This window comes from Larimichthys crocea, chromosome III (assembly GCF_000972845.2).
Source record: "Larimichthys crocea isolate SSNF chromosome III, L_crocea_2.0, whole genome shotgun sequence".
In the NCBI taxonomy this organism is placed as follows: domain Eukaryota; kingdom Metazoa; phylum Chordata; class Actinopteri; family Sciaenidae; genus Larimichthys; species Larimichthys crocea.
This window is the reverse complement of record NC_040013.1, coordinates 10,583,295-10,605,017: the sequence shown is the minus strand read 5'-3', so window position 1 is coordinate 10,605,017 and position 21,723 is coordinate 10,583,295. Positions and strand designations below refer to the sequence as shown.

At 39.4% G+C, this 21,723-nt stretch overlaps 1 protein-coding gene across 1 annotated transcript in view; it reads right to left on the bottom strand.

Moving 5' to 3' along the window:
• cdh23 (cadherin-related 23) overlaps nucleotides 1-21,723 on the bottom strand; it is a 149,414-nt gene extending 127,691 nt beyond the window's left edge. The window contains exons 1-3 of the mRNA XM_027277516.1: nucleotides 21,701-21,723; nucleotides 11,505-11,598; nucleotides 7,887-7,961 (exon numbers count right to left, since the gene is read on the bottom strand). Coding sequence (XP_027133317.1) covers nucleotides 7,887-7,961; nucleotides 11,505-11,589 — 160 coding nt within the window. The 5' untranslated portion in view covers nucleotides 11,590-11,598; nucleotides 21,701-21,723. The remainder of the gene's footprint in view (nucleotides 1-7,886; nucleotides 7,962-11,504; nucleotides 11,599-21,700) is intronic.

Genomic DNA, 21,723 nt, shown 5'->3' with positions numbered 1-21,723 from the left:
TTTTAGCCCTAAATGTGTATGATATTGACATCAGCAAAAATGTTTGAGGCTTCTTAAACCAGCATTTGTACTGTTTATTTACCATGTACTTCATTAAGTCATTTTCAAGTTAAATTGTTTCCTAGGTAAACTCTAAAAATTAGACACTGGATAAAATCAAATTTAACATACACACATAGAAACACATAGAAGGTACATTGCAAATATGCACAATTTTCTTAAACCACTGCCAGAGTTGCATATAAATTAAGACTGCATATGGGAGAAAATGATTTGTTAAAATAAATGTTTTCCACAGTGCAGGCAGAAAAGCAAGACTGAAAGTAGTAGCTAGCTAGAAAAAATAAGACTATAAAAAGTAAGGAAATTAAAATTATGTATGAGTATGAGCGGGATGCTTAGCATTCCTGGAAACTCAGAGGCAATGTTGCAATGAGAGGCCAGAGTGTTGTGAGTGTTTGCATGGGCTGTAATAACACTAACACATCACGTGCTGGGTAAGTGCAGACAATATAGCGCAGCACAGCGTCATGATGGATGGTGTGTTTGCAGACACCGCTGAACCGTGGACCCCATTATTTCCTGGGGGAGGAAGGGGGGAGCAAGGCACCACGGGGGAGAGATAAGAGATGATTGACTAAACCAAAACAGAGGTCCCTCATGGATTGCAGTGTGCTGGCATTATTGGGAAGCCATTGTGGGAGTCAATGCAACAGCTCAATGACAGGAGAGAGCTGTCACAGGAAGTAAGAAGATCAAGCGTATCCCCTTCCTAAAGTGAGGTACAGGAGGAATCTTCATGTGGAGAGAAAAACTTCCAGTCATTAAGAATATCTCCTGGACATGTTGCAACTCATCTCCCGCTGAGATCAGGTGGTTCAAACCTCAACAGGGAGGAATACCTCTGCAGCTGGTAGATAGGATTTATAAAGCTAAGACACACACAAACAAACAGCAACAGTCACTCTTGTGCAGGCAGTGCAGCTGCCAACCCAAACTCACAAACAATGAGAGATAAAACGGCAGTTCTCAGATACTGAAAGGACACACACATACGGCATTCCAATTAGGCTAAATAAGGGCTGAAGCTACGAGCATAAACAGACCTCTACACTGCCCTGCCCACAGTCAGACAGTAACAAATATCTAGACGTACATATCCTGCAAGTAGAGACGGCCCTGGATACCAGCCGACATCCCCAAAACACTGAATCAACTCTCAGAGGTACTCCCCCTCCTCTTCTTCTCCTAATTACCCTTTCATTTTACCACTGCTCATCCGTCTTTATTTCTATTTTCATGCGTGTTTCTGCTCCAGATTATTTGTTCTGTAGAGGCAAAGGACAGGCAAAACATTCTTGGATGTCTTCAAGTCTTCTGTGAATCAATCTGCCAGTGTGATGAGGTAATTTCAGATATTTAAAATGTCAAAAAATAAATGAAGGGTTCACACTTTAAGCCTTGGAAGCAAAGCAATTGTCCTCCTCCACTCAATGTTTTAGATTTGTTTTTCTGATGTTTACATGTAAATCATGGGATTGGGGGAGCACCCTTTATTGCTTTTTTGATATATTTTGAGTACCATCTTGTCACAGATTTTCTTAATGCAAATTAGAGAAAATAATTTTCTCTTATAAAGTGACATATTCTTATTCAACCTTATTTGATGGTATTTTTTCATTTTTAATGAATACATTCTGACATCTATTAGATATTTTGGATCATTTTTATTAAGTATTAATGCTGATATCACAGTGGTTTGTTGGGGAGTTACACTGGTAAAGTAAAACTGACATGACAAGAACAATAATCAATGTTTTGTCTGATTAAATATATATTCCTAAATCTATGTTGCAGAAGGATTTAGTGTTATGTTTATAGACCGCATAATAATAACAACCATTTTCTGTTACTATGTCATGTGTGTTTGTTCTGAATCATGTTCACTGTTGCTTTTCCAAAACTACCAAATGTCATATATTTCCTTACCCTGCCCATAAATTCCATTACATATACCTGTTACAAATGTTAGAGTGTACACCTGAAAGATTTGCACTAATGACAGAGCATCTGATTGAATTCATGCTGAATTTGTCATGTCAAGAAACTTGTGGACTTGAGTGTCTTCATGTTGGTTGGCAAACCACTGGTGTGACACTAGTGAATTGTACACTTGATACACTTAGCTCTGAAACGGTATTACGGAAAGTGTGCATCACTTTGTTTTTTACACAGATTTGTTCATGGTTAGTTTACTGTGCATGGGTGTTCTTTTGCAAGACAAGCCTGTTGACAGACAGTCTGATTTGTTGGTCACTGAGCATCACCACCGGAGCAAATGGATGTGAAGTGCCTACCCTCACTTCCCTACTTACCTAATAGCATGTGAACATGCACTCGAAACAGTGAGTGTGGATACTGGGAGAGATGCTTATTCTGAGCACCATCATAATTATTTAGGACACACGTTTACTTCACATACCGTATCCTGGTACATAGTATCAAGAGGAGCTCCACATGGTGAACATGTGAGGTTGTGCAATGGGGCAAAATCTACTGATGTTGGTTGAGAGAGACAAAGAGGAAGAGCATGTGTTATTTGGCTCATAGCAGCCCAGAGCCAAAGACAGAGCAAAGTGTGTACATGTTCCATAGTACTGTGCAAATCAACTGGTCAGTCAGTGATGTGCATAGGGAGCCATGCAGGTAGGGAGGCTGTTCTCTCCAACCAGGTAATGGTATGGCTAATCATTTGATCAGCAGCAGAAAAAACAGAGTGCTTATCTCCAGCCAATTGTCACTAACAGGCAGTCAAATATGGATTTCCCATTCCTAAACACAAAACCCTCTTGAGCTGGAGAAAAGGCTAAGACTCAAACCTCAGCCTGCATGTTCTTCCTGTAGTCTTTAACACAACATTAAAAAACTAATTTTCTTGCATATTAAATTACCAAAGGCAGCCCTTAATACCAGGCAAAGAAAAACTATTTAATTTGTACTTTGACTCATCTTCCAAAGAAACTAACAATTAAAACATTTATACTTTATCCACAATGTGAAAGGATGACTTTACCAGGTTAGGAATGTGTTGATTAATATCATAAGAAGTGCACTTATCATATATCAAAATGGATTGGTCTAGTCAAATTAAGGAGCATTCCCCCCTCGATATCATAAATCTACAATAGCTGGTAATAGTTTTGAATACTGCTTTGTCTATGACTGCAGCTAGCACAATCAATATACTCAATCAGACGGCCATGAAAGAGAGAAAGAGAGACAGTGTGCCTGGAGGAGGGAGTGTTGACAAGCTATAGTTAATGTAGAGTGTGCCAGTCAGCCGACAGTGGGGAAATTGGCTGGGTAAAGAGTACACAGACATTATCAACATGTTTAGGGGAAGGCTTTAATAAGTCGTTCCTTGGGGCTACTTCGTGCTCCTTAATTATTATTGAATTAGGAATGCCACGGAGCTAATTAAAAGTGCAAGGTATTTACTGTGGCAGTATAAGAATGTGAGGGAGTAGAGGAGAGCGAGGGGAACGGGACTCTGCCTCTGGAGCAATGTTTCCCTGCTGGCACTGTAACAGAAAATAAAATATATAACCGAGAAAAAATGTTGAAGAAAAGAGGTCCATTTGGGCTGAAATAAGAGCTGGTATAATGCCTCCTCATGCTGCTTTGGATGTCTAATTTGTCTACTGTGTGATGTAGGAGAAATAGAATAGCAGTATCATTGTTTTTTATAGATTCTTCTATTGGAAATTTCATGCTCTTTTGTTTAATGACAAAGGATACAAGTGTGCTGATGGATATGAATGACTCACTCATGACTGAAATGGTTGTTTGAAAAAGATCTTCAATTCAATTCATTCATTCATGTAATGAATAGTGCCAGAAGCTCCTCTCCTGTTTTACTCCCTGCCCTTTGAGGCTTCTTACTTCCTCGGTAAAAATAATTGAATCTGAATATATACAATAACTCATCCTGTATAAATGAACACATTTTAATAATGTTAGCCTAAGCCAAATTTGAAGCCTTATGTTCAATTGGCATAAACTACAAGAAACGCACGCACCATCCCAGCAGAGTGTGGAAGTTTCTTATTTTGAACAAATGTTGTGTTCTTTCCACAAGTTAATTACTCAGTAGAGAGCTTAATCTGCCGAATCAGGGCAAAGTGGATTAGGAGATGAGAGCGTTTAATCAAAGTGTTCTCTCAGTCTAATTACACATCCCATTTCCTGACACAACACACTGTTATCTGCCACTGCATTTAAACATCTGCTCCTCTGTTTAGACCCCCCACGCCTTGAACTTAAGAGTGAATGATCCTAGTGCCTGGATGTGACAACAATGTATGGACTACAAACACATCCATGCAAATTCACACCAAATGGAAACACACATACACATAGAGAGCATGTAGATATGTAGAGAATGAACATGAAAAGGGTGAGGATTCTGTTCTCAACACCATCAAACATTCCTCTTGTAAATATTCAAATAAATTATCACTGCAGTGTACAGCAAACCACTAATGCAGCCTAATCACGCATCACAGGCATCATTCATACAAGTGGGGATCAGAGATTCCTCTTGGGTTCAGTATCAGCCATGAATCAAACTGAGAGTCTTGGGTTTGCCTGCATGAAACATAATTAAAACAGCACTGGACTCTGAGGTAAAGGACAGTATATATGTCAGAGGTGTGAGTTCACACTGAGTGAGGGCTTTCTCCTATTGTGTTACATATGTTCCTACATCACACATCTTTTTTTCAAACGTCTCATGTAGGTTTCTGAAACTCCTTGCTGAGCGGGTATCGTCTCAGATCAAATATCCATGGCGTTTGGATGTGTTCCCTCATCTCTCTGATAAATAATCGTGTGCTCCTGCCGGCCATACGGAGCTGAGCCTACTGGCCATGAGCTGGAGTCACTGATCTGCTGCCTACAGAAGGCCAGATAGTGTTGTGAGTGTGTGCACAGGCATGCAGACCAGTTTTAACTTAACACAGGTTGAATGTGCTATTGTGCCTGTGGCAGTCAATACTTAAACTGCTCACATGAACCCTAAGCTGTTACATCATCCCCAAGACTAAGACCTGACAACCACCATGGCAACTAAATGGGACCAATCAGAACCGTTGCAGAAACCTGAGCTTAAGTCATGAGGTTTGGCTGCAGTCAGACAGGTGCTCATTTACGTTCATCAAATTTGTGGTAAAATAATAGCCTAATGAAGTAGAGAGGAATGTATGAAAATTTGAATATGATTAAACCACCTCCATTGTGCCCTGAAAGTCCAATTTAACAATTCTTTATTCTTTGCACAATCTTTCCACTGAACCTTGAGATGAGAAAATGTGTATTTTCAATCTACCCTTTATTCAAATCAAGAGTAAGAGGGATGTCAGCATTGAAATTGCTGCCGGGCTACTCTATTAAGCCAGTGTGCTGGATGATAAGTAACCCTGAGTTTATGTGTGAGGAAACGTGTGTGTTTGTGGTGTAAAGGATCTTGTGCTTTTCTCCACTATGTCACAACCACCCCTCACAAAACACACACACACATGCACACACACCTCAGTGGCTTGTGTATGTCTGTGTGTTCATGTGTTTATGTGTTTATGAATGGTGGGGGGGGGCTCCTAGACGAGGACATCTGCTGAGCTAATAAACAATAATCTTGACAAATTGTCACTGTCCAATCACTCAGCCCGCCCTCATAATCACACCACTGAAGAAGCCATCACAGGCCGAGCCAGAGACATAACTGACAGCTCTCTTGGCCAGTGGAAGGTGCTGCTGGACTGAAGCCCAGCTGCCTGAGGAGAGGACACAATGATTCATGGCCAGAGGGCAACCTGGACAGAGTGGTTAGGGAAATTAGCAACGCCACCCACCAACACATCCATGCCCTTCACTGGTTAGAACACAAGCTGACTGAAAGAAGAGAAGGCTTCCTGCCAGAAACTGTTTAGTTCTGCCGGACAAAGATGCCATACCGGGCAACTATGAGGGTGATAGTGTTTAGGGTCATGGTGATGATGATTTACTGTAGGCTCACTGGGTTATTGTAACCTTCCCTGGCTGCAGTGCGAAACACACAACAACAATGATGATGGAAGACATGGGGCTGAAGTCGATGTGACTGGGCTAGTGATGATGAAGAGGCTTAGTGATGCATTTGATCTTATATGACACCAAGAATAAAAAAGTTAAAACAGGGCTCCGGGCTGCCACCACTTAGTCACTTAATGGGACCATTTTTAGAGAGTATTTTATAACTTGGAGCACTAGTGTGTCTTGCAAATATGCTCTAATATTTTTCTGTTTTGTTTTTGTAAAATCATTATCATATGTCATTAGAAATATCAATAGAGAGTGAGAATTGCTGTGTGTCTAAGTGAGATTAGAATGGAGAGCTACCACAAGGTTCTCACTGTCATAACTCAGGATGGCAACAACTCGCAGGATTTACCTGTGTCTGGTCTGTAAATGCTCTTGCTTTGCCCTTTGGTGACAATGTAACTGTGGAATAATTTTTCAAATGAAAAGATAATTCAGACGCTTGTGTGCCACTACAGTCCCAATTTCTAATAAGGGCAATTTAGCAGATCTTACAGGAATGGCTCACACAATTTGAAAAAAAAAGAACACCATGTATTGTATGCACTGATTTCAGTATATGTTTGCGAACTCGACAAATCGACTACACACCTTAAACATGAAACATTCTTGACACATACAGGGAAAGCATTGCAGCGCCTCTGCCAATAGCATTTCAATCAGCAGAAGAGGCTGAAGTGACAATAAAATTCAAAACAGCCTATAAGATTGTGAAGCAAGAGCTGCCATTCACTAAATTCAAAGATTACATTGAATTGTTATATATAATATATTTTTAAAAAGTTCAAGTAAATCTGACTGACAGCAACGACACAGCAGGTTTTTCTTTTTATGTAATTTCCTTTAAAATAAAACAACCGATTGTTGAGTAATAAAGGATTAATAAAGGAATGAAGTAATAAAGTTAAGGGGGAAAAACATGTGTGATGTGATGTGTGTTGCATGTGGATTTAAGTGCTCCTAAATTTTGTGATGGTGCTCCTAAAATTCTCAGTAGAGAGGACTGGTGCTATCAGTGGAAAAAGGATAAAGGAAAAATGATAGGTAACACGTAACCACCAGCATAAAGCAACTCTGAGGGTGTAGACATGGATAAGCCAACACTCAATGACTCAGACTAGGAGTGTTGACAGACTGGAGAGTAAAGGTCATGTGATTAAAAAAAAAAAAAAAACTTCTAGAAAATCAATCCAATATAAAGGATTTTAATTCCAACCCACTGACACCATGAGAGATGATGAGAAGTCAGACATCTCCAAATTGCCCTGTCAATCACTGCGACCAACAAAAATGACAACAAAAAAAATAAGAGGGGGAATAATAGATCCAGGAGGAATCGGACTCAACCATGTCTGGTGTTTATACTGTACCCTAACCCCCAACCAACCCCCAACAGCAGTGAGCAGCAAGTTTATAATAACATGGAGATATCAAATCTGGAAAACTCTTTATCCAGAAATGAACAGCAGCACACAAAATATTGTGACAGCTATATGTTAGAGACTTACTCACAGTTTCCATCTCATCACACAGACAAACACACCACACACATACAAACACATACACGTTTCTTGATGGACATCCATTGCAATCACCCTCAATATTTTTATGACGTCTCTCTTCATCATTTTATATTCAAAGGGTACAGAGGACAGACCATTTCTGGCAAGTTGACAAAGTAATCCGAAAAGACAGTATTACTGTGCTTTCTTTAGACAATGCAGACACATAAAAAAGTCACAATGGCTCACCAACAGGTGTATCTTCATAGATGAGAAGGTAGGTTGAAAAGAAGTAGTTCAGGAACCGTGGTGGCTGGTTGGAGCCTGTAATAAAGAGAGAGGGAACAAGTGAATTTCACGAAGTAAAGGTACAAAAACACTATTGCAATTAGCATGTGAACTGAAAGATTTGGTATAAAATTGGTGAACTGATGCCAGTGCATATATCCCTGTTGTGCTACTTAATTCATTGACTGTTTTCACACTGCTTCCCAATGAGAGCATGCCCCCTCCCTTCAAAAGGGGACTGTGGTTGGGTGTGTGACAATGTATAAGCAGCTATAGCAAATATATTCAGTGTGTGACACTGAGTGGCTAGAACAAATGTATTCAGTGTAAGACAGTGTATAACATCTAGGGACTTGTACATTTTGAGGAGACCATAGCTGCGTTTGTTAAAACAAAAAGAGCCAGCAACATGTTTTCGAAGACAAAAATATCAAAATATAAAAGACCAGTGTGTAGGATTCAGTGGCTGTGTAGTTGGAGTTCCCTCGTCTCACGCTCTTTTTCCTAATAGAAGGAGAAACTACAACCCTTGTGAAACCCGCAAATAGTTGGGTGGGTGGAGATGGTTGGAATCTGAAACGACACCACTTGATGTCACAAAATCCTACACACTTGACATTTAGATAATGACAGAAGTTCGTAAAGACAGCCTGTACAACTAATCTCAGAATGTACTGCATTCCTTCCCAAATATTTCCATCATGGATATATAGACGAGTCTTGCTTAGGGTTACTAATTTAAGATGGTTACTAATTTAAGATGAGTAAACTTAATCTGTTAACAATACTAGGTACTTTTAAGCTGCAGTTGTCAACTATTAAATTCATTACTACTTTGATCAATGTTTGAGTATTTTTGTTTTATTTACTACCTACAGGTACCTACAATTTTCTGACATTTTATGGACTAACAACAACTGATCAGTTAATTGAGAAAATAACTGATTGGTTACATGATTATCAAACTTAGGGTTAGTTGCAGCCCTACTGAGCTTAGTACATTTTCTTGAATTGGTACCCTTGATCTTGGCCTTGGCCACAGGCAAATCTTTAATTACACCACTTTGAGCTGTTCAAGCTTTTAAATACAGGTATTGCATTGTCAGTGGCTCCATCGTTGTCTTCAAAAACTGTCTAAATCCTTAAACAAGAAGCAACTGGATGCTTTCTTTTAAAAATCCTATATAAAATCAGTCCTATCTATATCTTTAATTTGTCCATTACCTTGGTATCAATTATTCACATGAACCACTTACGTCAGATTTTTTAAAGTACTCGATCATTCACTAAAACATTCCTTGATTTACTCAGGGTCATTGTTTTTGTGCAGCAGCCTTTTATCTGACAGACAGTCTGTAGGCTGGTATCTCTGTTCTTTTCAATCATTGTTTCTTTTGTTCCTACTCACTGTCTGTCACCTATTTTAAACATTATTGTTTTTTTATCAGTTTACTTATGTATGTGTATTGACTGCATCTATGTCATATATACTTCAGCAGCACATAAATCACTCAGCAGAGTGACAAATACATAAACTTGATCTTGAACAGTCCCCCTGCAGGTGTATTCTGGTCAAATTTAGCTATGAAACACAAAACAACTTACATGGTGGCTCTTATTTATACTTTTAAAAAAAAGGTTTTAAAGATAACCACTAAGCAGTCAATATAAAACAAGCAAGCAGCAAGCAGAGAACATCAGTTACACACAGAGCATTATACTGCTGTCAGTTTTGGCCATTATTTTCATGCGTTAACTTGAATAAAACATTTACATGGTCTGTCTGTAGGTAGAGTCATTCATGCCTCCAGGGTCCATGACACTCATTCAACACCATGGTCACTTTTTAACACAGTGAGTCTTGAAATTATAATAAAAAAATATATATATATATTATATTATATTTTGTGAAAAGCTCACTTTTCAGTGCTAGTATTTTCAACTATAACAACTATGTACATAGTATAAGCCAAAATTACATTTATCTCATATTTATTTGTCTGTATCTTTTCATTACAACACCACAGTTTTGGGGGTTAATAGTATGTTATGTTTGGTCAGAGTTCTGTGGTATCAGAAGGTTGTGCAACACAAGCTGTTTTGTTGGGAAGATCAGGGAACAAAGCTGATGGTCTTGGAGCAGGTGAGTTGGGCGACAGACCACAGAGACACTGAAGCGAGAGAAAGGGAGGCCAGCCTGTTTGAAGTGAGAGCGATTGATAGTGTGAATCGGTGCTTTGAAAGTGGGAGCTTTGCGTTGAGTCATGTGCCCGCCTGTGCGGAAGAAGATGCTTATCTCTGGCTTGCCGGCGTGGCTCTTAGTGGGTGGGTGCCAAGAACATAGAGTGTGTGCTTCACTGGATAGAGGCTGGTGAGGAGGAGGGTTAATAAGCTCACATCCACACCTGTGGCTTAATTACTACGAGGCTCTGCGTCTGGCTTGTATACTGGAATGCAGACAGATTACAGCCACAAAATAATCACAGCAATGACCATCAATCTAATTTGCTCGATCAGGGAGGTAATGCTCAAGAGGAGCGCAGGGTCAATGTGTTAATGGGTTAGTGAAGGCAAGGGAGAGGGAGGGAGAGAGAGGACAACGGAGATAACATAGAAAGCAAATAAGGTCCTCCTGCCTCTCACATTCACCTCAAGTATGAGAGGCTGGAGGACTCTGGAGATACATATAGGGAAAAAAGACATTGATAAACTCATTGTGCTTGATGGAAAGAGGTTGTGGCATTTACTTAATAACTTTCCCCGCTGCTTCAGCGCTGTGTGTGATTTGAGGTGTCTCCTGCCTGTCACTTTGAGACAGTTACCGTGACTTTCCACAACATCGAAGCTGTCTCTCTCACCATCTCTCTCTCTCTCTGTGCCCTCACAGAGACACACTCAGCAAGGAGGCAAACATTTTAAAGTAGTTCTTAAACTGAGCAGTAATGTAAGGCATTATGCAAGACAGATAAGGGGAGGGGGGCAGCAGTAAAAGGAGAACAAGAGTGAAGTGATGACAGTGACAAAATGTGAAAAAATAAACAGACCATGTACAGCGTTGAAAAGAAAAGGTGTACAAGTCAAGAAATGTAAGAGAATACTTCATGTGTAGAAGGTAAGTGACAGATAGTTAATGAAGAACTGAGAAGGAAGTTGGGGGAAGTACTGTAAAACTCCTAAAGTATGCCATCAAATCTCACTTCATCACCCTGAAATCTTTACTAAGTCACTGATACAGACCAAACTGAAGTTATTCATAATTCATAACTTGAATATCAAAAGGTAGATTTATAGTTAAAGGTTGATGCCACAGTGATATATTTAAAACCTTCATTCCTATATTCAGCAAACACTGACTGAACATTCTCCTTTTCAATTATTCAGCTTCAAATTCACAATGTTGCACAAAAATAACTGCCAAGTAAAACCAGGGTCCTCTTTTTGCCAGAGAACTACATTAAACTGAAATATATGCACTGTACCAGGAATATGGGGTCATTGTACGATGCAGCATAAATGCCTCACAATCACCACTTTTTGCAGATTTACACGAATTCATTGTTTATAGTGAAGAGGACTCACCTTCACAGAAAGAGTGGAGAATGAGGAAGGGGAGGAGGAGCTTGGCAAATGTCATCCTGCCGCCTAAACCCACACTCCACGACATCACCTGCACCTGATGGAGCACACACAAACACACATTACTGTACAGTTACTTATAAGCATAGCAACACGTCCATAAACACTGCAGCTCCTTCATGTTAGGTTATTACTGTGTAAGTGAGTAGGAAATCTAATCAGTACAATTAGAAGGCAGAAAAAAAAAGAGTCACAGCACTGTATGCTTCAAGCAGGTGTTTTCTTCTGTGTGCAAGTGTGTCTCTGCTTGAGGGGTTGGGTGCTGATGAAGGCAAATTCACAGCAACAGCTCATTTACAGTACACATTGTTAAATAGCCATAATTAAGACACCACACCATTAATTGTCTCAGAGAAACAGAGAGAAAAAAAAACACTGTTGTTTTGTGCAAAAAGGAAAAGTGTAAATGACATTTTCCAGATTGGCGCAGCTTCGCTGGACTAAGTGTAAAATTCATAAATTATGAAACTTAACAGTTGGAGAATGCATGCATGTTTAGGTGTTTACTGTCATTGTGTTGGAAGAAGAGCAACAAAGACAAACCTCTAACTGTAAATTGTTGCACAGGTTCACCTGTGACTGTCTATACCTTAAACTTAGAAATTCTGATAAAAAAAGTTTTGTTCATATTGGCTTTAATAAGCTTCCCCCCGAGCCCATATTTTGGAAATCGGGTAGCTGTCAGACAGCAGGGCATGTGGAAGGCCACACCATCTTCCCTCCTTCCCCCTTCTCTCTCTCCCATTTGTTCCCTCTCTTTATACTGTCATCACCTGTCCCAGTAAGGCCTCGCTGGTCAGCAAATGCATTAAGTGACAATTTAATTTCGAAGGGTTATCTTTCTAAATTCTCCTTCTCCCCAAAGCCCACTGTATTTCAGCTCACAGTGAAAGTTCTGTTTAGAGACAGCACTGCTTATCCTTCAGGTATCTAATGGGGAAAAAGGCTAAATAAACTACAGACACCAGTGTGAGGAGCAATAAAATATGATACAGATGGTGCTTTGTGTTGCTGCTTGCTATCCTGTCGCTGTGTTGCAATATACAGTAGAGGGTGGATTCAATTCAGACAAAGCTCCTAAAATTTACAGGTGAGTGAGAAAGAGACACAAGGTAAAGAATAGGCTGTCATTGCATATTGTGTATATAATATATACAGCATGTGTGTGTGTGCTTATAATGGTTGTGCATGTGTGTCAGTTTGAATAGGCACATTTGTTTTCATTTGGATTCTTGTTTCCTCAGCATTATTGCATTTCACTTTCTGTAACAATGCAACCTGCATGGCTGTCTGCTTTTTTTTCAAACCCCATTCCTTCCTCATTTCCTTTTCCCTTCCTTCTTTGCACATTCATCTTTCTTGCTGGGTCCCGAGGACCTCCTCTTTCTCCTCTTATCCTTCGCTCCTTGTCCTGTCCGATACAGTTGTGGTCCTCCGGTAGAGGAAGTCTACTGGGGGAAACACTGATAGAAAGCTGACAACAAAACCCAAAACAGATTACACATTTACACAACTGTCTTTTCCTGGTCAAAAAGTCACTTCCATCATTCCCTACCATTTGTATCATAAACACACCCGAGGTGTTGTGACTTGGACACCCTGGAGCCCTTTAAGTAGCCTCATGTACTGACATGCAGTTTATCAAACCCAGTAACTACAACACAGCAAACTACAAGACCTAAGGGCAAAATCTCAGTGTTTCCTGTGTTCCTCTTTGATGCTTTGGTTAGGGTTGATCAGTCTGGATGAGGACAATCAATAAAGCCCATTCCCAGCTCTCCACACTAAAAAAAAAAAATGTAATAATTGTACACAGAACAGTGAACAGGCTTTGAGTCTCTTTTTAGTCCCCTTTGTTGAACACACACATTTCACTGAAAGAGTGGTTTTCTCTGTATCATTTCTACATCTGCTCTTCTAAATAGAATCAAACTATGCTCTATTGATTTTCTTGCCTACAATTTGATTGAACATATCAGATGTCATTGTAAAAAAATCATTGATGTTGAAGTTCAGAGGCTACAATCTGATGTATTGTGGTGCTGAAAATCTACTGTATACTATTTTATCATGTTTCATTTCCCTGTACTAGTACATAATGCAGGAAAGGGTTTGATTTATGCATGATCTTTACTTTGTTGTCTGCCATAAAACTGATACCTTTTTCTCTCCACTACATCTCCCCCCAAACACCTTATCAAGCCACTTCACCCATCCTTCCTCCAAATGCTAAATGACATTTCTGAGATGACGAGTGGGTGACTATGAGTGATGGATATTGGTTGAGACAGACAGGACGGGTTTGAGAGAGCTGAGACAGCCACGGAAAATACAAGCAGTCCTCCTGCAGCAGCAGCATCCGGCTCTTTGCTCTCACCAGGATGCAGGAGGATTCAATATTAAAACATTCACACAAAGAAAGCATCCCCACAGAGTTACAGATGCACTGTACTATAACTAGTGTGTCAGATGGCCACACTGACCTGCTACTCATATCAGTATGCATAATGGATGGATTGTGTGATTGTGATTTTGTGTCATTTTATTATTTGAAACTGCATTATATACAATTCATATTAAACCAGGTTCAGTTATTATGTTTCTTTTGTTCTCCATTTGGCAATGCACACTGGACAACCACAAAGTTTATTTTAAAACTGCTGACCAGTTGTTTTTTGGGGGACAAAACACTAAAGTGTTTACCTAACTTAAAGGGTTTACCCAAAACACAAATAGTCATTCACCAACTTACCCCTGGGTATTTTACTATGCAGATTAATTTAGTTTTGTCCGGGTTATTCGATATCTCCTAACGCCACACCAACACAATTTCCATAAACTGAATTTAATTTGTGATGCTCAATGCACTGAAAACTGATGTCTGTCAGAACAATTAAAAAAGCAACTTATCCTTTTAGTAATACTGCAGATAACTTGGTCAAAAGTTTTTAATGGAAACTATTTTGTATTGAGGGTTACATTATCCAGGTCTGTGGGTAATCTAGAGTGGCATGGTTGTGACCCAAAATGTGGTGTGGACCTGTTTTTTTGATATTCCCTGATTTTCAGACTAAAATGTAAAACAATGCTATTATATGTAAATTAATTTTCCTAATTAAAATTTAAGAAAAAAGAGAGAATGCTTATCTATTTTAAATCGGAAAAAATAAATTGGAGGGTGACACACTTGCAAAGCTGGATCTGAAAACATGTTTTGGAAAGAAACCAAATTTCTCTGTTGGGTCTCGAACTCAAAAAGTTTGGGAACCCCTGATAGAATAAACATGATTTTTTTTTCTGAATTTTCTCACCTTTTGTTATTTTAGCACCAATAAAATAATTGAAAATCTTAGAGAAATGTGTTTCTCGTTCTTATAGTTCTTACAGGGTTGACTCAGACTATTGTGTACAATATATAAAATGCAGTTTATGGGGCATACATTGTGTACCATGGCAATCACTTCAATAAACAATATGTTCGAGAGAGAGTGGGAAGATGGGAGGTTGTAATCAAATCTGGCTTTTCACTTCAAGAACACTGGGTGTGGTCGTGTTTGACCACATGAATGCAGACATGTAAATTAAATGGCAGCATTTTGTGTGTTGCTTAAATGATCAAAACACACTTCTGTTTAACTTCAGAAGCTTTACTTATATTAACATTCTGGTTGTTTATGGTGTTAGTCCATAAATACATATATAAGATATAGACCTGTTAATCTATTTTGGAGTCATAGCACATCCACATCTTCTACATCTGACATTTAGAGTATAGTCTACCGTGTCTTTAAGAAATGGTGAAGGAATGCTATCGAGCACACAGCAGATGAATTAAATTCAATAAAAGCAGGGGCCCTTGAGGTAGAGGTAAGTTAGTATTGACTGCAAAAGCATGATCTAGTTTTAGATTTAGCATTTAAGTAACAATAGGACAGCATGACATGTCCTAATCAGTCTGTTATGTGTGGGGCAATTACACTGCAGAGAGCAGGGCTAAAGCAGGGATGTGGTCCTGGATGCAAGCTGGGCCTCGCTGCGGCACCGTCCCACTCCATTGGCTATACTGTCACCATCTATCAATCCCTCACTTTCTTCACCCCTCTCCTTCACTCTGTCAGAGTCACTGCTCATCTACTGCTCACCCCCTTCACCCATAACGTCTCATACCAGTCTCTAACTCTCCCCAAGCCTGCCTTTTTTGTCTGTTTCCCTTTTTTCCTCCCACTCTTTTTACTCATCTATCTCTTTTTATTGTCTCTTCTTGGTCTAATCTACATTGACTTGTATCTTTTTTATTTACTATGCAACTTGGCTTGTCTAATAATATACATATTCTGTAGTCTTTTCAAACTGTTTTTATTTCACCTAAGCTTTGGTAGATAATTGTATCTCCTGTGTCCTCATTTAAAATGACAGCACAACAAATACATATCTTCTGTGGGTCATGTATTTGTTGTGTTTTCATGTTTAGTGTAGGTCCAAGACAAACCATTTCTCTGTGCCCAAGGAGGAATGAAAAGTATAGCTTATGAGGTTACGAGTATTTTTCTTTTGAAAAGCATAGGCCAACCACTGACTTGAGGCTTTTCTGTTTTGGTTATTAGTCACCTGTGATTAATGAATCATTAGTTTTTCACAGTTATGCAGCAGACATTTGAAAGCCAACATTATTTTGAGTCTATTAAATCACTTCCAATGTTTACAAGTACTTGCCAACATGCCCGAGATCCTGCCCTGAATCCCAATTTAAAGGCAAACTATTTTAAGGCCTTGAACGACTATTAGGAACAAATATAGCTCCCACTGGGCAAAGCTTAGGGTGGCAGAGATCCAGGTCTATTTAATGAGTTGTGGTCCTATAGCTTATCTGACAGTAATATGTGATTAAAGCAGTGTAAAGTGAAGAGTAATATCTGGACCCGCTGTGCTCTCTCTGGAGAGGCCTGCCTGCCCACATGGCTGTATCTCCTGGCTTACAGCACTCGATATTATTGATTACATGGCAATTGTGTATGACTTGCCTTAACCTCAAAGGCACCCTTCTCGGAGGGAGTGCTGGACCTCAGCCAGCAGCCAGATCTGGATTATCACAGCAAATCGATGGCAGATTTCTACTCTCCCTCGGCCCTCATGAAAAAGCCATCACTCATTAGCGCAGTGATCACAGACAGATTAGCAGACATTTGGCCTCGTCAGGGAGGAGGGAGGGGACAGCGGTGCTCTGATGAGCTGAGTAATGTTTTCCTTCCCGCCCTCCTGATCCCTTCATCTCCAACATGACATGACTTTCTGAAAGCCTCACTCAGCAAACCTCACTCACATGACAAGAGTGCGATGTAAACGGGATGGAAATTGGAGAGCAGAACATGTAGTGTTTGCTGAGTAGAATTGATAGTCAAAGTGACATGGCACATTGAGGCCAAGTAAACTGTTGGTCAGGTGAAATTTCTTATGCTGATGTTTCACTTTCCTAACAAATTAGTAGCCAATGTCTTAGAAAAGTTAAAGACAACAGGCAAACAATGAGATCTCATAAGCTACAACACATACATTCAGCAACTATAAGTGTATTTTCTTTTACAGTTAAATAAGGTTTTTTCGTGAGCTTTTCCTCATCCAAATCTAGGTGTAAAAGCTGTGTAGATTATACAGCCCCTTGAGGCAAATTTGTGATATTGGGCTATATAAATAAAACTGACTTGACTTGTCTGGAGCCTCCACTCAATAAAAAATTATTAACTCCCTTCCAGCCAACGAGAAGATATGTGACTATCGGACATGCACCAAGCCAAACCGTGTTCCTCCACTGGGTGCGCTGCCTGAAACTTATTTGGTCTTGTATGGACTGACAGTAAAGCTAACCACTGTGGGAGCGTCACAGAAAGCTTACACGGGACCTGGGGAGATGGTAATTATCAGAACAGGATGGTAGCGCTGCAAGGCGCTGCATTACAGCATCCTGTCACAAAACGCTTGAACAGGCACAACTCATACACCCTGTCCAGTGTGTGTGTGTGTGTGTGAGTGACATGGGGTCTGGGGGAGGGGTGGAGGTTCATTAGTGTTCACTTGGAGAAAACAGTAGGGGGGAAGCTTCCTCCTGTGCTGCACAGTACAAGACACGGCTGGGTGAAAGTGTGTCCTGCATTTGTCAAGTGAATGCTGAGGAGCTATGTCTCCAATAGCAGTATCCAAAAACTGATTAAAGACGGGTGGTGCAGTGATGGAGGTTACATGCTGATGACATTCCATCTTGTAGACGAGTCAGCTACTGTACTTTACTAGAGTGTCTGTGCATACCACTCAGATGACATTGTGAAAGAGAGAAAGCATAAATGTAACTGATAAATTTCTATTCACTTAACCAATGATCACAATGGCAAAATTGTCCGTAGCCAAGTTATCTTGATCTAATTCTACACATATGGAAAGCAATATGAGCAAGATTAATGTTTAACTCATTACCAAACTGTCTAATTGTAGTTTAGACAACAAAAGATAAAAAGATTCTTAATTATTTATCTCATTTCGTGAAGGAAGAGTTTCAGGGTTGAGAAATATATGGAGAGACAACAAAAAGTGATAAATGAATTATTGTTTAAACACTGCCTGGCTTAATTTCTACAGTTGTTACAACTGCTCATCTAATGGACAGTGGCCATTTGTATCTATTTGTGTCTCATCCATTCTGCTACTTGTGCCAGTTAACTCAAGATTATTATAGAGCAGGTAAGATGATTTTTATGAATCTTTTTTTTATAATGGTAAACTATGATGAGAATCTTTATGACAAAATATTTTATATTAATTTTCTAGGGGAACTGAGAGAACACAATGCCCCAGATACATCAAATAAATATTATATAAAATAATTTATCAAGACAACTCAAAAATATCTGTAAAGGAACAGCACAGCAAACTCTCTCATGAGATACAAGATTCAAAGAAATGCGATACAGAAAGTTGTGCAGGAAGCAAGCAACCATGTCTGCTGCTGTCGTCTTCTTTTTTCCTGAGTGCAGACTGACATAACAATCTTAGCTCTCTGATTTTAGGCTTTTAGTGTTTTTGTGCACAAATTGTAGTGAGAACATAATGATACACTGCATGACTTTTTCCTCTCATCCATCTACTGATAAAAAGAGCACAGATCAATACGCTGTCATGGCCTTCTTGTCCTCCACTCTCCTTTTATTTTACTGAATAACAATATTTTCAGCTTCACCTGTTTCAGATGGCCTAGAAATGTTTGACAATCAGATGCATTGGTAATGAGTTTCCCTTGTTTTATACTGGAATCACAGCATTAGCAAGCTATTCATCTCAACTCATCTTATTCATCTCATAACTTGAAAAGTTATGCCAGTAAACAAATTCAAAGCATCCATGATGTCAACTGATTTTTTATGATGACCAAAATTTGATGTCAGTCTTAAAATGCCTGCTTCTCAGCCAGGCTCTGTTTTCACTTGGTCATTATTCGCTGCAATGAGCTTGGCAAAGCTGTCCTAGCAGAGGCCTGTGTGTATATCAGACAACATAAACACAGACAGCTGTGTCAGAGGGCAGCCGATAGCCTGTAGAGACTCATTCATCTCCTTTTGTCTCTCTCTTTGTTAGAGTGCAGTCATTCCATCCCGCCAACAGCTGAAGGTTCTCTCCCGGTTTAAAGATCAAAACGCACCATTTAGTAGCTCCTCTCCAGCACAGATGACCTTTGCATCTTAACACTTCACCTCTCTCCTCATTCAGCCTGCCTCCAATCTTACTTCACCCTCATTGTCTCTCGTCCTGTTCTGTCCCTCCTTGTGCTGCCTCAGCCACACTTCAGGGCAGCATTCCATGCGTAAATACCAGCAACAAGGATTTGTCACACAACAGAGCTGCCATTAAATTGCTGTTTTGTTTGTTTTACATGGCATGATTTATTTTCAGGGGAAAATATGACTTGATATGGTAAACGCTACCGGCTTAGATATGAATCCCTAATGTTTTAACTATGAAAAGCAAAACCCTCCATTCCTTCCATTCAATTTCTAAATTCCTTCATTATGGTATCACACGTACACAATAATGAATCAACAAAGGGATTAGTAGCTAAAACGAGATTACTGTGGATGGTTGGGTATATAACCAACTATTAAAGCAATCGTCCTCTCTAAAAAGACACTGTCAATGATCAGAGCTATTGTGACCTTTATGCTCACTATTACAGATTTAGGAAAGTATAACTTCATATCCATAAGGACAAGCATGCAGAAACTGACGGTTAACCTGAAATACAACTGGCTGGGCAAAATCATCTTCTCAGCCCACCCCCATTTCGCTCCAATCTGTTTTCTTCAGTTCTGCTCGACTGCCTTGGCTGATCTAATGACCACACAGAGCCGGACCAGGAGAGAGAAGGGTGCAGAATTTGGAAAAGTGTATAATGATTATGATTCTAAGAACCAGGAATTTTGTGCAGACGCCAAAAGCAGCTGGGAAAGGGTGGGAAATTGACATTTAAAGTCTGTGAGTTGCGTCAAAAGCTATCATCTATTAGAATAGAATTATTATTCTGTCAGGAAAAATGTGCCACTGTATAAATACAGTTGCAATAAAAATCAATTCCTGTCCAATGCAACCCTATATGCGCATTGTGCCAAAGTAAATGATGCTGATATTTAGGTATGTATACTGTATAAACAAATAAACAAGAATAAATAAATAACTTTAATAACTTACAATACATTCAAGAGCCATCATCTAATAGTTACTCATGAGTAGGTATAGACTATTCAGATACTTTCACACCTGGTAACTAATGCCAAACCAGTCCCAATGGTTTCACTTACAATTTCCACAGACTGGCTGAGCAACAAGAATTATTTAAACACCATGGGGAAAATGTGAAGCTTCATTTTAATAGATACCTCTTTTCTATACTCCACATGGCCTTCTCTGCCTGTCCTTTTCCACAAGTTTACTATTCTTTTACAATACTTCCATCCTTTCTTGTCCTCGTACCTTGCTCTGCTCCTTGTCTGAGACCTCATAGGATAGTCCAGTAGACTCACTGTATCTGCAATTCATTCCTCGATCCCTCATATTGGGTTTCATTTGAGCCTGTCAGTCAAGGTGTCAGTCAGATATGGACTCTCCAGTTAACTATTTTTTCTTCCTTCTTGTTCTCTGAATGCATTCAGGGAGGGTGACATACACACGGAGAGGGAAACTGTCACAGGCGTGCTTTCCCCACATAATGCATGAAAGACCAGCAGCAGTTTCCCTCCAGCTTATCATACATAATATTAAATATATTTGTTGAGTTTTTGTTGGTATAGTAGCATCATCGAAGTCATTTTAAAAGACGTGTACACTATATGCACATTTTGACAACATACTTTGACTTCATAGCACGGGTGACAAAAGAAGCCCATCAGTACACACTTGTGGTCCACATTGAGGCTGAAAGTGAATCTACAACCAGGATCACTGAGGCCAAAATGAATAATTAAGACAGCATTTCTTCAGAGACAGAACAACCTTGGTCACTCCATTTATGTCATATAATTCTGACTTTGTATAACCCTCCTGAAGCACATCATTGATACAGGTTGTAAGCAATATCACATTAGAGTTAATTTAAGTATTAGTGGATTCCTGTTTGAGTATGTGTCGTTTATAGCACCACTGGCTACCATAAAAATAACATATGAAAACATTTTACCATGATCTTGATTAGCATGTTAGAATTTTGATAAACTTTAAAGCTTTTTGCTACGTCAGTCAGCAAATGAAGTAAATCGGCATTGTAGGGAAAAATATCACAAATATCACGATCCACATAATATCATACATACTTCTTTACTTTAAAAATAATAATAAAATATTAATAATAAAACGATTGCATTAAATCAGGATTTGAGCACAAGTGGAATAATTGTAGCTGGTTGAAAAGTATGAGCACTTAGGCCAGAAGGTGAAAAAAGATACAAATCTGCATTACTCTGCAAAGTCATTGTTGCACCAGCTGTCTGTGAAGTAATTCCTGTATGAAAGCTAAAGCTCTTTTAGATCAAATATTTAACAACTGCTACTGCAGTATCCACAGTTACACGAAGGAAGTATATATTGGAGAAATAAACTGTACTGACCCAGGCCGCAGGGTGAATAGTTT